Below are 14,474 nucleotides of genomic sequence, written 5' to 3' on the forward strand. Positions count from 1 at the left end.
ATTAATGTGGTTCAGCACTTGTCCTACAACTATGGCAGAATTGTCTGCAGGCTAAATAGTAAAGGCATATTTCATAAAGTTCTAAAAGCTCAAATATGGCCGAAAGGAGAAATGACAGAATACAGCCAAGCCAATACAGAAAAGCGCTGTATCACATAGCTCATCTTAAGCCTCCTTCCTCTTGTTTTGAGGTCTCCACTAGATGGCAGTATTATCACCTGTTTCCGTTTTAACCCGCCGCGAAAGGCAGTGTATGTGTTGCCTCATAAGAGTTCTGACTTGATCAGTGCTTGACTTAAAGCGTGCAGATTCATTTCTATCCCATTACAATAAAGAGAAGAAAAAAAGGGTTTTGATAGCATTCATTAACGATTACATTTTTTTAACCTCCCCGCTCGTTTTATAAAGGATGTATTTTGATCCTGCACCTTTAAAATGGACGATCCCATAAGATATGTCTTACATACTGAAGACAGGCTGTATGAACGGGTTCTGTTCTTAGTATTTCCACACAGTAACAAATGCGGATATCAGAAGGTTTGTTATTTCAATCAAAAAGTTCAGGAATACCTACAAAAGGCATAAACAAAGTTCTGCTTCTTCTCTCAGTATCATCACCATCATCATAATCGTTCTAATAATAATAATGATAATTGTTGTTATCAATAATGACAATGATTATTGGCATTATTACCAATATCATTATTTTCTGCTCATTGATTAGCTCCTCTTGAGTGGTTGACTGTGGAGAAGTCCTCCGGCTGCTGGGCGCTGCTGGGGGGTGTGGGGGGGTGGGGGTTACGCTTTGGAGAGGAGCACTTCCATCTGTTAGAGGAGAGATAACAGAAGACGAAAAGAAAAAAGAAGAAAAAGAAAGAAAAAAAAATTGTCCGTACAATGGAATCCCAACGATGGGTCAGAAGAGTTTTAAGTTTGGCTTAAAGTAGACAGACATTCGGAACATGTGGGTCATTCTTTAAAAAGAAGAAAAAAGAAAAAAAGAAAAGAAAACAATAACAACGTAATTCTCTGCTTGCCCGTAGGTCTCAGCAACACCACAGGAGACAAGACGGCGAGTTGACAAACGAAAATCTCTCGCGTTGCTCCACAGGTCCTTTTCGTGTATTTTTCTAAAGGAGTTTTCCTTCCATAAAACATCTGTCGGCAGCAGAGCTCACGTTTAAGAGTCTATCACATTATGAAATTAGTTTTTTCAGATTTATTTATTTTTTTATTTTTACAGCTAATCGATCTGTATATCATTGGTGTGTCAGTGGATTTCCTCAGAGGCAACATAATAAAACCGAGTTCGTTTTCTATTTTCTATTCAAAAACAGAACTTAGGGGGGAAGAAAATCAAACTTTAATTAAACTTGAGAACGTTTGTTTTTTTTCTTTTTCTTTTTCCCAAATGATTTCAATTGGCCCTAAAACAAGGGCAGCGGAAGGATTTTACTTTATATATATATCTCTATATATTGATATATATAGCTATAGTCTAATGTCTAATTCCACTTTTAAATGAAGTGTGAGTGCTGCTCATTTGTCATTTGTCTTTGCACCAGAGCTCAGAGTAATCGGGAGTCTTTTACAGAGTTTATCTACATCAAATTCTGTAACCTGTCAAAAAATTGAATAAATAAATAAATAAATTAAGCAGCTCACGCCAGCAGTGTTGGGCAGTTCTGGTCTATAGGATTTGAGTGTTTGTAAAACCGGTGCAACATATCCGTAAAACAACACAAAGGATAAATAACAGCACATGCTTTGTCGACATTCATGGAACAAACATGGGACTTCCTCTTGAAACACATAATGTTTTCTTGAGATAATCTTTATTTCTAGTTCGCAGGAAAAAACAATCTGAGCCTCCAAAGTGACATGCTGTAGCTGTACCAGGCAGTTAACGTTTGGATCTGCTGAATGACTCTCAGCTCAGGCACATCCTTTATGCGTATTATGTGAGTCATAATGTTAGAATACCGGACACTCGGGAGGGGCGTAACTTGACGTTAGATATACACGTTAAGGTGAATTATTTGTACATCACAAAACCTCTGGTTTGAGTTGCATGAATAGCTTTGGATTTTCTTGGTGTTTTAAGAAACATTAAAAAAAGATAAAATGAAATACATCTTTTTCATGCTTTCTTCTGTGAGACAACAGTGGCCTTATAAAACCCACCTCTCCTCCCACTGACCGGCCGGGGAGAGTGGAGCTCCGCGCTCCAGAGAAATGACCAGAGAATGCACTTTGATGTTTCTTGTTCTTTACGCAGCGCCCCCAGTTACATCTGGACTGTGAAATCATGTTAGGAACTTGTACTGTCATGGAGTTCCATGTGTATGCACTTGAATTTCAAAACTGAATTGAATGTGTGTCAAAAAGAGGTTAAATGTTGACACTGCCATCCCCAAACATCCCCTTAAAATGTGCAATCAGTTGTTTGTCTAAACAACTTGGGCCTGTATATTGAACGTGAAATATGCTGTTGACAAGATTGTGTCTGTTCTTCTTCTCTTGGTTTTGTTCTCTTGAACCACAGCCTGGAGATTTGTATGGGCTCACAATGATTATTTTTTAGCATTTAATTGACAACGTGAATCTGTGACCCTTATAGAGTATTCGATCTGAAGTGAGAGTTTTTTGTTAAAATTTGCAACTTGTGGCGGGTCAGTTCTGAGCTGAAGTCGGACCTTTGCGCAGCCTTTCATTGTTCTATATGTTCTAGTTTCATGTCATACATTTAATTCAAATGCATATTTTTCTTGAAATGATCAACACTCAATACTTTATCACTATAAAACGAATATCCTTCAGGAGTTACTTATTTTTCAAGCTAGAAAAACCCTTTCGTGACCATAACCTGGACCATATAAATATGATCCAATTTTATATTACAGCAAAATCGTTTTTCAATTTTAATACAACATTTAAGTAAAACAATTATCCTACTTTCGTAAGAAACCGCTACCGCATTTGCTATATTCAGGAGAACCCACCCTTTCCTCTTAAAACTCAGTTGTTAACCATATGAGCTTGGAAAACTTTCATACAGTCTCATACCTCAGAGAACCTTAGAGGGGCGGTGCTGTCTCCTCTCCTCCTCCCAGTTTCTGGCTCCCACAACCGGGAAGGCTGGCTCGGGGCGTGCGCTCTTGTGCGCAGCTCCCAAAAATACACAGAGGGGCGGGGGGCAGAGGGGGTGAGACAGCTAGACAGGAAGACAGATCCAGATCGATGAGACCGAAGTAAAGAACCGCCATCGAACTTTTGGGCTGGATTTATTTTTATTTCTATCAGCCCTTAAGCCTCATTACGCGTACTGATACCCCAACTCTCCAAAGCAAGAAGATGCTCAAATCCTCACCGTGCCTATTCCCCTGCCCCTCAATGTGGCTGGCATCTTTGGTTTTTTTGATGGTGCAGTCGGCGCTCTCTTCCTCGTACTCTTCCTCCTCGACGCATCAGAGACCTGCAGCTGCTGGGAAGCGACCGGGCTTCATGGGGAGGACGCTGGTTCTCCTGGATGTCAACACCCGCAGCCCGATCAGAGTCCTCAACGACAACTTCCTCTCGTTGCAGCTGGACCCCTCGATCATCAAAGACGGCTGGCTGGACTTTCTAAGGTACCAAACAGCTCCCGTGCTCGCCACCCGCGCTGATCTGTATGCGTGCCCATCTCTAAAATGTTTGGTGGTTCTTTTATTCATTACGCACGCAGCCACGTTGTCTGAATAGTCATGGAGTGATCCAGCACGTTTCTTCCTCACTCACAGAACCAAGCGGTTCAGTGTTAAGTGCTATCTATTTCGATGCCGAAACTTTTCAGATCATTTGACAATAATAGTTGTTGTTATTGGTCGCCATGCAGTATACGCAAAGATATTGCGCACAAAGTGTTGGTCCATTAGTCTTCAACAACGTACCCGTCGCAAGCTAAATCTTGTTTTAAGGCTTGAATAATTCTGAATCATTATCAAGTTATTAATTATTACACTTCATTTAAAAAATACATTTACAGAGTGATTATGTTTCCACTCTGACGTTTATGTTGTTTCAAGGCCATATTTTTCTAAGTGAAATATGTTGGGTTTTTTTTTACAGATTTTCATCAATTTCTGTGGCTTTTTAAGAACTTTTTCCAAAAGCTTAACTTTCAGTCAATATTTACTGTAAATTTCACAAAACTGAAAAAAGCAATGGATTGTGGGTCAATTTCCATTAAATTGGAATTTTTTACTTACAGCTGGACTTTTTTCATGTAAAGAACAGGCTTCAAATTCATATTCAGCTGAGCCTCCTTGTCTATTTGGAAACATTTTAGCTGGGAGACAACGTTTTATTCAACGTGTCCCTTCCTCATTACCATCAAAAGAGGGACAATGTCTACTGAATCCTTTTGGGGACTTTTTTATTTTTCGGTTCTTTCACATCACTCATTTTCGAAACAGCATTTCCCGTCTGCAGCTTTGTTGTGTCTTGGATCTTTAAACAACAGCTCAGTCTCCTTCCCGTGATATATATATGAAGAAATGAAATAAACAAATTGTTATCATTTACCTTAAACAACCAGTCCACAGTTTAAGGGAGTGTAAGTAACCTCAAACCAGAAGCGGTCTGCACCGTAAGGCCGGCAGGACGTCTCTTTCCTCCTCATCCGTCACTTTATTGTCAGTCAGTGATTCTTAACAAAGTAAAACTCCCTAGTGTAACAGCTTTTGTTTGTTTTTCTTAAATTTAACCTTTCATCCACTGAATACTAAATCATAGCGCATGGACAAGGTATAAACTACGATTTACCATATTTTCACTTTCAAACACTTGGTTTTTCAGTCGTCCATCACAGCTGAAAATTAAACCAGTATGTGCCTCGTTTCAGAATAGGTTAATAGAGGCTAAAGCTGGTCATCTCTTAAAGATCCCAGTCGCCCTGTGTGTTTTAATCCCTCTTGCCTCAGGTCAGCCCTGTTCAATCCGCGCTGCTGCCTAATGTTTTTTCCAGGATAGAGGATGTTGTTGAAGCCTGGTTCTTCGCCCACTGATGTAAAATAATATGTCAGAGTTTTTATGATAGGCTTGAGACGAGTTGTCATTTACAGAAAAGGTTTGCACAATTTATTTTGTGTCTGTTTGGGCTGTTATTTCCGTATTATTTGGACTGAGGGAAATAAAATAAAACCGAACCATCAAAGATGCTTTTCGCAAATATGTTCCAAATTGTGGATTTAATACACACACACAGGTCGCAGGCTGTTATCCCAGCTGAAAGTTGTCACGCATTTCTTTTCTCCATCTCCACTCTGTGTGTCCACAGCTCCAAGCGGCTCGTGACCCTGGCGCGCGGCCTGTCGCCTGCCTTTCTCCGTTTTGGCGGAAAGCGAACCGACTTCCTGCAGTTCAACAACCAGAAGAACCTCGCCAAATTCAGAGGGCCGGGACCAGACTACTATCTTAAGAACTACGAGGATGGTGATTAGACGCGACATTTATCTTATTCTTTAAGGCCCCAGTTTTTTTTTTATTCTTTTCTTTTTCTCTTTTGTTTTGACGGAGTTCCAGAAGAAGCGTTGGCGTGTTGTCTTGGCGTTTGCTGTCTGTTCGTGTATCCTCCGTGTGCGAGCAGTCAGAGCACAGTTCTATATTTTCAAGGCTGGCTTTTTTTTTTTTTATAATTTTTTTTTATGCAGATTCAAAGACTTTGCAAAGAACTTAAGTCGACAAATTTCACGGGAGCGGAAAACCCACACTCCGATTGGCAGATTTATTCATCGTCCAGCTTTGACTAATGCGAGAGCAATGATTCATGAACCGCACACTGTTCAGATTCCTTTTTTTCAGTCGGTGGTCTTAATTTCAGGCCTGCTCTCAGAAAATTGTACGTGGAAATTATTAGAAACACCTGCCAGTGTAACACATTTAGGTTACACAGCCCCTCAAATTACCATATTAAGAATTAAGACTTAATGCAGACAGTTAAAACAATAACTGAACATTTTACGTTCATAAAGGTACGCAATGTCGAGCTGTTGCATTGCCCTTTATTGCCTAATTATGTTGTGAGTTTACAAATGAATGTATACTATATAGGAAAATAACATATACTGTTAGTGTGGAGTAACTCTTAAATACGTTTTTATGTTTCCTACATGTGGTCCTGATTCTACATGCAAATTCCTTTCTATTTTTTTAAAGACTAAACTTAAGATATACACATGCAGCCTATTATATTTATACATTCATAACAAATTGATTAAAGTAGCATTAATTTCTTCTGTTTTTGCTGGCTTGCAGATATAGTGCGCAGTGACATTGCACTGGACAAACAGAAAGGCTGCAAACTGGCCCACCATCCTGACATAATGTTGGAACTGCAGAGGGAGAAGGCTGCCACCACACAGCTCGTCCTGCTGAAAGAGCAGCTGTCCAACATCTACAGCAACATTACAATAACAGGTAGGAGATCACACACACACACACACACACAGTCTTTATTATTTGGCACCTACAGATATGTTGTCTGGACTCTGCGGGCCATGAACATTCATGCACATGCACTCGCATAAGGTTCGAGGCATGCCAGTGTAAACCATCGGCTTTCAGAATGACAAATGTAATTTGTAAAGAAGGAATGTGGGGATGGGTGGAGAGGTGCAGCGAAAGAGGCTGGTAAACAGAGCATTGACGTTTTCACTCGTTACAGCTAACGCAACCTGACCGCAGAAAGAACTCTGGAGTCCGGACTTTGGGTGGGCTCCATTTCATATCTGTTAATATGACTGCCTTGGATGGGAAGGGCGACTGTTTGAAATATTAACTGAAGCGTTAGCAATAGACGCGACTTGTCTGCAGTGTTTGGAATTGTCTGCAAACGCAGGTTTTCGAAGTGAGGACCCGCAATACAAATCTGGGCCATGTCATCATGATCGATTGCTATTGAAAAATCTTAACTTCACTGTTGCCCTCTGTCAGTAAATCCTCCGTATCATCTTCAAATGTTAGCATGTGTGGAGTGTTTTTTGTTACGGTGGGGTTCTTGTTACAAAATAGATACACACCCTGAAAGCGAGTATTGAAAGCCAAAGAGCCCAGCCTCGCTGAGTACATTCATTTACTTCTATATGGGAGCCATAAAAATCTTGCAAAGTCTTCCAGTGCTTGAAAGTTCAGATATAGTAATGCGCAAAACCCCGTGTTCACTGTCGATCCAGACGCATATGAAATCTTTGGCCCTGTGTTTCGAGAGGACAGTGATGAATTACATAAACCAAGGAATCCAGATCTACCTCAAGTGAACCCAGCTGAATTTATCACTCATTTTTTCGGTCACTGCAAACACAGAACCGGTGGCCTCGCATGAGTGGGCCTGCGGTGCATTTTTCATGTACTCAGACGATTCCGCTTTCCTGGAACAAAGTGACCTTCTGTGTGTTGCCGCATGAGTGATAAAGAGAGATATGAGCAACATACATCAGCAGTGTATTTTCAAATAGTCTCAAGTGCGACAGTCAAAACATGGCCAGGTTGCATTTATCAAAGTAGGCAAATACAGTAAGAATTTGGACCTGCTCGTGTGAGGGGTCAGTTCACAAGTTTAGCTCAGTAGTCACGTCCTGTTGTACATTAATTCTGAAGTGCTGCAACTTTGTTAAAAGGACCTTTGGCCTTCCAGTCTTTAATTTTGTCATCACTTGTTTTTAAAGATATTTTGCATGTCTCAAACAATGGATGAATAGGGAAATGTATATATATATATATATCATATATAAGATATATAGGGGATGAAATATAATTTCACATTTTTCTTCATATTATAAGAGACAGCAAGAAGAAATGGGAAACCGAGTTAACAAACTAAAATTTATGTTTTTTTTAAACTTTATTACGGTGTGTCTGTATGGGTCTGTTTGGTTGAGTAGGTAAACTTTTCTTACTTTCCAAATTGAATGTATTTCTAATTAGATAAAACTACCTGCCAAAAATCAGCATATGATCAAAAACATTGTTCCACATCTGCATCTGCATATCTGCATTCAATTTTGATCTTTTTTTCTTTGTAATTCAGTCTCATGACATATTCAAGGTCACAATGCTGATGAGCTCAAAGTTGTACTGGTATGAGCAGCACTCATATAAATTCAGAAAATAGTGTTCCAGGACCATGACCTCAACTTCAAACAAAAGACACCAGGGAACATAATACATTACAATAAACAAAGTCCTAACGTCTAGTCTTATGTTATGATATTGTCTGGATATGACGCTCATCTCTACATCATCATACATCATGATATGTTTTACTTTTGGAGAAAGCTGTTCTCTGCATCACAGATGTAGTACAGTGCTAATATTTCTAAAGTTAAAGACCACATTTCCCACAAACCCTGCTGCTTCCGGTCACAATGAGGTCGCAATTTACGCTCTTTACTGAGCTGCAGTGCAGAGGCCAACTGGTTGTCTCTGTGATAGAGAGGTAAAAAATAAACATGGGGAGGATTTACAGAAGACAAAATATGCAGACTTCTTCTTATCTTATTGTGGAGACTGTAATTACTTTGGTTAAATGCCTAAAATTTAAAAGTAAACATTAAAACTGACTTTTCAGGTAGGTAAAAGATGAAATATAATTTGAAAATATTGATGCGGTTTAACTTATGGTGAAAATTAATCATAGCTAAGTTTTATTTTCCCCACGTGTGAGACATTTCTGGATAATTTCACTGATGTATTAGGACCCTGTGGAGGATTTTGTCTTCCTAAACTTGATCTCTTGGTTTCATGGTTCTTATTAAAAGGTGGAAGTGGTGTTGAGAGATAAAGAGATGCGCCATGATGTTTTTGAATAGGTGTCATGGCTATTATCAGACTTTTTTGGTGTGAGAGGAGTTGACAGAGCCAAGCAAAGAGACTGTATTTACCCAAAGACGATTTACTGTGAAGTGGTCTTTCAAAAATTCTCATCCTTCCAAGCACAGACTCAAGCTACAGGTCTGATTCTGGGAAATGTTACTGACTCGGAGGTCTGAAGTATATTACTTTTGAACGATGTCTGTGAAGGAGCAGCTGCTGTTTTCTTTTCATGGAGCAAATTGTCTCTGGTGGAATTCAACATATATTGCAGTGGAGAAATAGGTCAGCAGGATAGGGTGTGATGACACTGAAAAAGTATTGAAAGTGTGAACATGTCTGAATTATGGTCTCACTATCAGGCTTAGCTGAATTGAAAGCATGTTATGTAAACTAAAATCTGTACAAAGACTTTTCTTCTCTGCGGTGGAGAGAAACGGGGGGACAGACGCACCGAGGATGTGTTTGAAAATGGTCTGGTAACAATTAGTCAAGATCCTGCTTGTGTGTATGTGTGTGCGAAGGCAGGTGGTGTTTAAAGGACCTTTAACAGTCTCGCTCCATCCTTTTCCACTCACCACCATCTGACCTTTGACCCTGGCTTGTTAGAGCCATCAGTAATGGGGCCACTATGAGTAAGCATTCACACACACATTCGGGAGGGGAATTAAGTTGAGAAATTACCCCAACCTCAGACAAGGTCACGGTCAGCGTCATTTCATGTCTCTCCGCAGGAGTATATCCCTCCATCTAAGATCACTTCCTCAATTTTTTCTTTTCCCTTTCCTTAATTCTCTCCTCCTCTCACTCCATTTATCGTTTCTACTCTAGAGCTTAACACCTCTTCCTAATTTTCTCTCTTATATTTACAGTTAGTTTAGTTTTGTATATTGTGACTTAATGGGAAATGTTTATTTGACGCTACAGAGAGTGAGTCAAGCCGTTCAACTTTTGACCTCTTGGCTTCATTTATGTGTTGTAGACTGAAAGAATAAACACACGTCATTTTAGGAATTCCTGTATCCTTTTTTTTTTTTTGTCATCTGAGGCCGGCTGATCAATATTTGTGAACATGGACATAATGAAACTTCTCTCAAAGCAGAGTAACTGGAGAAGCGAGAGTCAAACATAGATTGCTATCAGTTTGAGGCTCTGCAGCTTCCCATGAGACAGTGAACCAGAAAGTTGTCCTATTTGTGTTGTAACTGTCACGTATTGCTCTTGAAATGTATATGTCAGTTTGATATATGCATAATTCAATTGCTATATACTGCATATGGCTGCACTAACAAGGAAAAATAAGAATAATCTATAATAGGATTATAAATAAAAAACATGATGTCATCAACTTCAGGTTGAATCACAATACAGATGCTGCCAGTTGTTCTATGTTCTTAGATGATGCACAGACTTTCAAAAGGCATTAGGTAAATGATGGAATGTTACTTTACACATTTATGCCACATAAGTGAGATTTTTGTGCAGTTTGAGTTGAGAAACAGTGGAGAAAAAAAAAAGAAAAAAAAGAAAATTGAGCTTTTGGTCAACTTTTACAAAGATCGCAAACCTTAATTAGTGCGTTAAGGCTTTGGACTGCTCTATAGCTTTTAGAATCTCTCACTCTCAGACCAGTTCCAACAATCAGGAGCCACTGAATCCTCAATCAGCTCCCTTACACTCAATTACAGTTATTGATGCCCATAAAGCAGGAAAAGACTGTAAGAAGATAGAAAAGAGTTCTCTGGTAGCAGTTTCTTTAGTTAACCTTAAAGGTGGAAGCCTGGAAAAAAACTAAATGTTCAGAGAAAACCGTAAGATTGCTAAAGAGCCAAATCAGAACCCCAGTTGGATTTAGCAGTTTTCTTTAATGGTGTTGCACTGCTCTGTGTGCATAGACCTGAGTATGATCTTTCTAAAAGAGTCATCCATCCATTTTCAGCACCTGCTTAATCCTATTTAGTGTTGCAAGGGCCTGGAGCCTATCCCAGCAGCCACAGAGTGAGAATAAGGGCTCGCCTATTGCAGACACACAACCATACAAGCTCACTCGTACTCAAAAACATGCACTTTAGGTTTATTCCATAATATGGCTCTTTCTCGAGTACCCATGCATGCACAGGGAGAAAATGTCAATCCTAAACAAAAAGACCCCAGCTGAGATTTGAACCAGGAATCTTCTTGATGTGAGGCAACAGTGCTAATTACCATACCAGTAGTGCAAACCAGGGAGGAGTTAGTGAAGGAAAACCTTTTCTCCATCCTTTCAACAAATTTGAGCATAAGATGTTTGTAAATGAATATCTGAATTAGTCTAATGAATTTTGAAAACATATCCATTTTTCCCACAGCAAACGTATGTTTGGAGAAAAACAGCGGCAGTCATGCATCATCACCCCATCTTTACTGTAGTCAGCAGACAAGCCAAGCACTGACTCTGTTTTTCTTTTTTCATGGTAAATATAATTTGTGGAGGTGGAGGCAGTGGGTTTCCTGTCTGTTGCTATCTGTCTTTTGGCAGCTAGATGTCAATAAATCAGAAACGCTGCTCCTGAAAGAGTTTTAAAAATATATATATATTTCACCATGGTTCTAGTTTTATATATATATATATCTAAGGAGCACAATGCAAATGCGCACCTGAGTGCATACAAGGTTTGGGCAGCAGTCTGATGCTTTGAGAGTTTGGAGTCTACACAAAATCATTTTTTCTGACTGTTGGTGATTTTCCGTTCTCAGTGAAAGAGTAATGATGCACGTCACCACCAAAGAAGAAAAAGCTGTTGAAGAAGAATAATTTGAATATATGTCCACTGTTATGCTAACGTTACTGTGATATTTTGGTTGATAGGGTGACACACAGCAGCAAGTGATAAAAAGACAGTGGACACTGAAGCCCTCTTCACTTAATGAAGTGAAGGGGATTATCCTGTTCACCATTTGTGTCATACATGATACAGATTTCAGATTACCAGATTCCTGAGTATAAACTGTGTCCATGTTCCAAAGAGACTTGTTCATTTCGATAGATGGTAGTGAATCAAAGCCAACCATACCATGAGTTTAGTTTAGCTAAGTTCTTGTAAGAGTTGTCAAACTGAATAGCATTATTTGAATGTTAAATGAGTTAAAAGTTGCTTTCATGATCAAGCAGATGGTTCGCAGCATGACGTCATGGTTTAGCTTCTCAGCTTTCTCAATTTTGTCGTCTGATCTCTCTCGCACAGTATTATGTGGCAGGAATGTTTACAGTGTGTGATCACTTGCTAGGCTAAAGTAAACATTGCAGAGAGTGCATCACATGTTAATACCTGAATTCTTCTCTTTGAACTGATACAGAGGTGCAGCTCTCATAGCCAGAAGCCTCTTATTAAGAGATGCAGGGTTCCAGTGAAGGGAAACATGAGGAGAATGGCCCAAAAGTTATAAGAAGCGTGAAACAATATTAAGGTTACAATTTTTTCCCAACAAATACATGCTACTGTGGAATATCATGATTTTGCAGCTGGAGTGAATTCTGATGATAATTCTGGCACTTTTTAACATATGTTAAGATGCATAACTATGGCAACGGGAAAGTTATTTGCCTATTGGAGTAGCTAATTTTGTTTTGAAAAGCCCATGTAGTGCCTGGAATAAGAAACCAAAGCTAGATGATCCTTGAAGAGGAGACATTTGGGATTCACAGCAGGAACAAAGTAGAAAGAAAAGAGGAGGAAGTTTAAACCATTTCTTCCTTTGATCATCATAGGAAATTAGAAATCACTGGCAGATGAAATTACCAAGCTTGGTGCCCTGACTGAACTCTTCCGCTTTGTTAAGTAGATAGATATCTTAATTAATAATACTTTGTTGGTTGGATAATGGTTCGTGGACTCCACTTGAATCTGCACTCTCCCAAGTGAAACCAACACCACTTCTGTGCACACATTTTATGCAAAATTACACCTAATTCAAATGCACTCGTCATATTTTTACAGCTGCTTTGGCTCAGTTTTCTGTCAGAATTTCAGAGTGTGAAACTTGTATTCTGTCTGTTATACGATAATGGAGAAGAATGAAGTGAATTTTTTTTTTTCCTGATGAAAAGCATGAGTCACTAAATGCGACATGGAGGAAGACAGGAGGTTAGAAATCTGGAAAGACAAACATTAAGAGCAGGGACATAGCTGGGAATTCACCAAACATCTGTGATGGCTTGAAAATGTTTTCATCAAAACAAACTGGCACAGCTGTCTAGAGAGTGCCTCTAGTTATAACTTTCTGTTTGTACTCTCTTGAAAATCAAAACATATTTTCTCACAGCAGAGGGAAACATGCTCCATCTTTCCTATTAGTTCTGCTATGTGATTCCTCCCAGCCTTTAATCCACCCTTTTTTTAATTTGATGTTTAAACCGGTTTTGTAAGTGACTGTAGTGGTTCTCCAAGCCTGTTTTATCTCTCTTTTTAAGATTTCCTCTGTGACCATATGCACACAAGGTGTAAATTGTGACTGATAGAGTTTTTAAGGTTAGAGCTGCTTTAGTTCCCAGTTTACCTCCAGGTCAGTGCCGAATACAGATTTATGTGACTTTCTCCTGCCAAGTTTCACACTGTTACACCATAGTACAGCCAGTTGCTGTGTCGGCAGGAGAATGAATATAATCTGCTTTGATTTGTTGATATCCATGAAGATGTTATTGGATGTGAGCACCCATTTTGGAATCCTGACAGACTGGGGTAAAACCAAGAACGTCAAACATTGTGTGTGCCTTTCACATACTGTGAATTGCTTTGTTTTAGGACTAGACGAGAAGGTGCTGGAACAATGCTGTGCTGCCGTGCCAATAACTGAGGCGCGTCAGAAAGGCAGAGTTTTTATACAAATACATTAAGCTGCGGAACATTATTAAATAAACAGAGCGATACAAATCAGCGGTTTTAAAGACAGCGAGATTTGTACACACAGTCTGCTTAAATGCAATGTACATCCAAGAAGAGGTATATGTACCACATATTGATGAATTTTATTTTGTTTTAATTTGTTTAGTTTGTGGAGAGAAGTTTCAACTAACGAGTTCTGTTTTGTTTTGATATTTTTTAATCTGACAATTTTGTGTGGGTTGCATTTATTTTATTTTTTTTTTCATCTAATGCTTGTAGTTGTAGTAGAGATGCAAAGAAACTCCATGAGACATTAAATCACTGCAGAGTTAAGCAAAATGTATCTGCTTTTTTTAACCTACTGACTCGAACAGTATCTCATCTCTTGAAAAGTTGATGCTGACATAAAAATGAATTCCTTAGTGTCTGGTTTTGGAGTCGACACGAACTGGGGAAAAATTATGCACACAGGACCATTGATTTTAGAGTCAAAATGTTTGCTTCCAAGGAGAATGGAGAGCGTGGGGGTCATGTAATACTCAGGACTCTCATCTAAGTCTTTGGATAAGTACTTGTAAAATGTTATTTCGTGTTATACTTCAAGAAACCATCTCGGCAACTAAACCTCTTTGCAGGAAAGTCTTAAGCTGTTTCCAAACATAAACTTGAAAAGTTGTTTTCCATGCAGATATATAGGAGACAACAGGAAGTTTTTTGTGTCAGATGCTCTTTTAATACTGGAGGTACACTTGGTGAGACCAAACA

At 39.1% G+C, this 14,474-nt stretch overlaps 1 protein-coding gene across 1 annotated transcript in view; it reads left to right on the forward strand.

The window, feature by feature from the left end:
* Window positions 1–3,233: 3,233 nt before the first annotated feature.
* Window positions 3,234–14,474, forward strand: part of hpse2 (heparanase 2) — a 55,409-nt gene continuing 44,168 nt past the window's right edge. Inside the window, exons 1-3 of the mRNA XM_072391024.1 lie at window positions 3,234–3,629; window positions 5,318–5,472; window positions 6,295–6,456. Of these exons, the coding sequence (XP_072247125.1) occupies window positions 3,355–3,629; window positions 5,318–5,472; window positions 6,295–6,456 (592 nt within the window). The 5' untranslated portion in view covers window positions 3,234–3,354. The remainder of the gene's footprint in view (window positions 3,630–5,317; window positions 5,473–6,294; window positions 6,457–14,474) is intronic.

This window comes from Leuresthes tenuis, unplaced genomic scaffold (genome assembly GCF_036924035.1).
Source record: "Leuresthes tenuis unplaced genomic scaffold, fLeuTen1.0.hap1 SCAF_8, whole genome shotgun sequence".
In the NCBI taxonomy this organism is placed as follows: domain Eukaryota; kingdom Metazoa; phylum Chordata; class Actinopteri; order Atheriniformes; family Atherinopsidae; genus Leuresthes; species Leuresthes tenuis.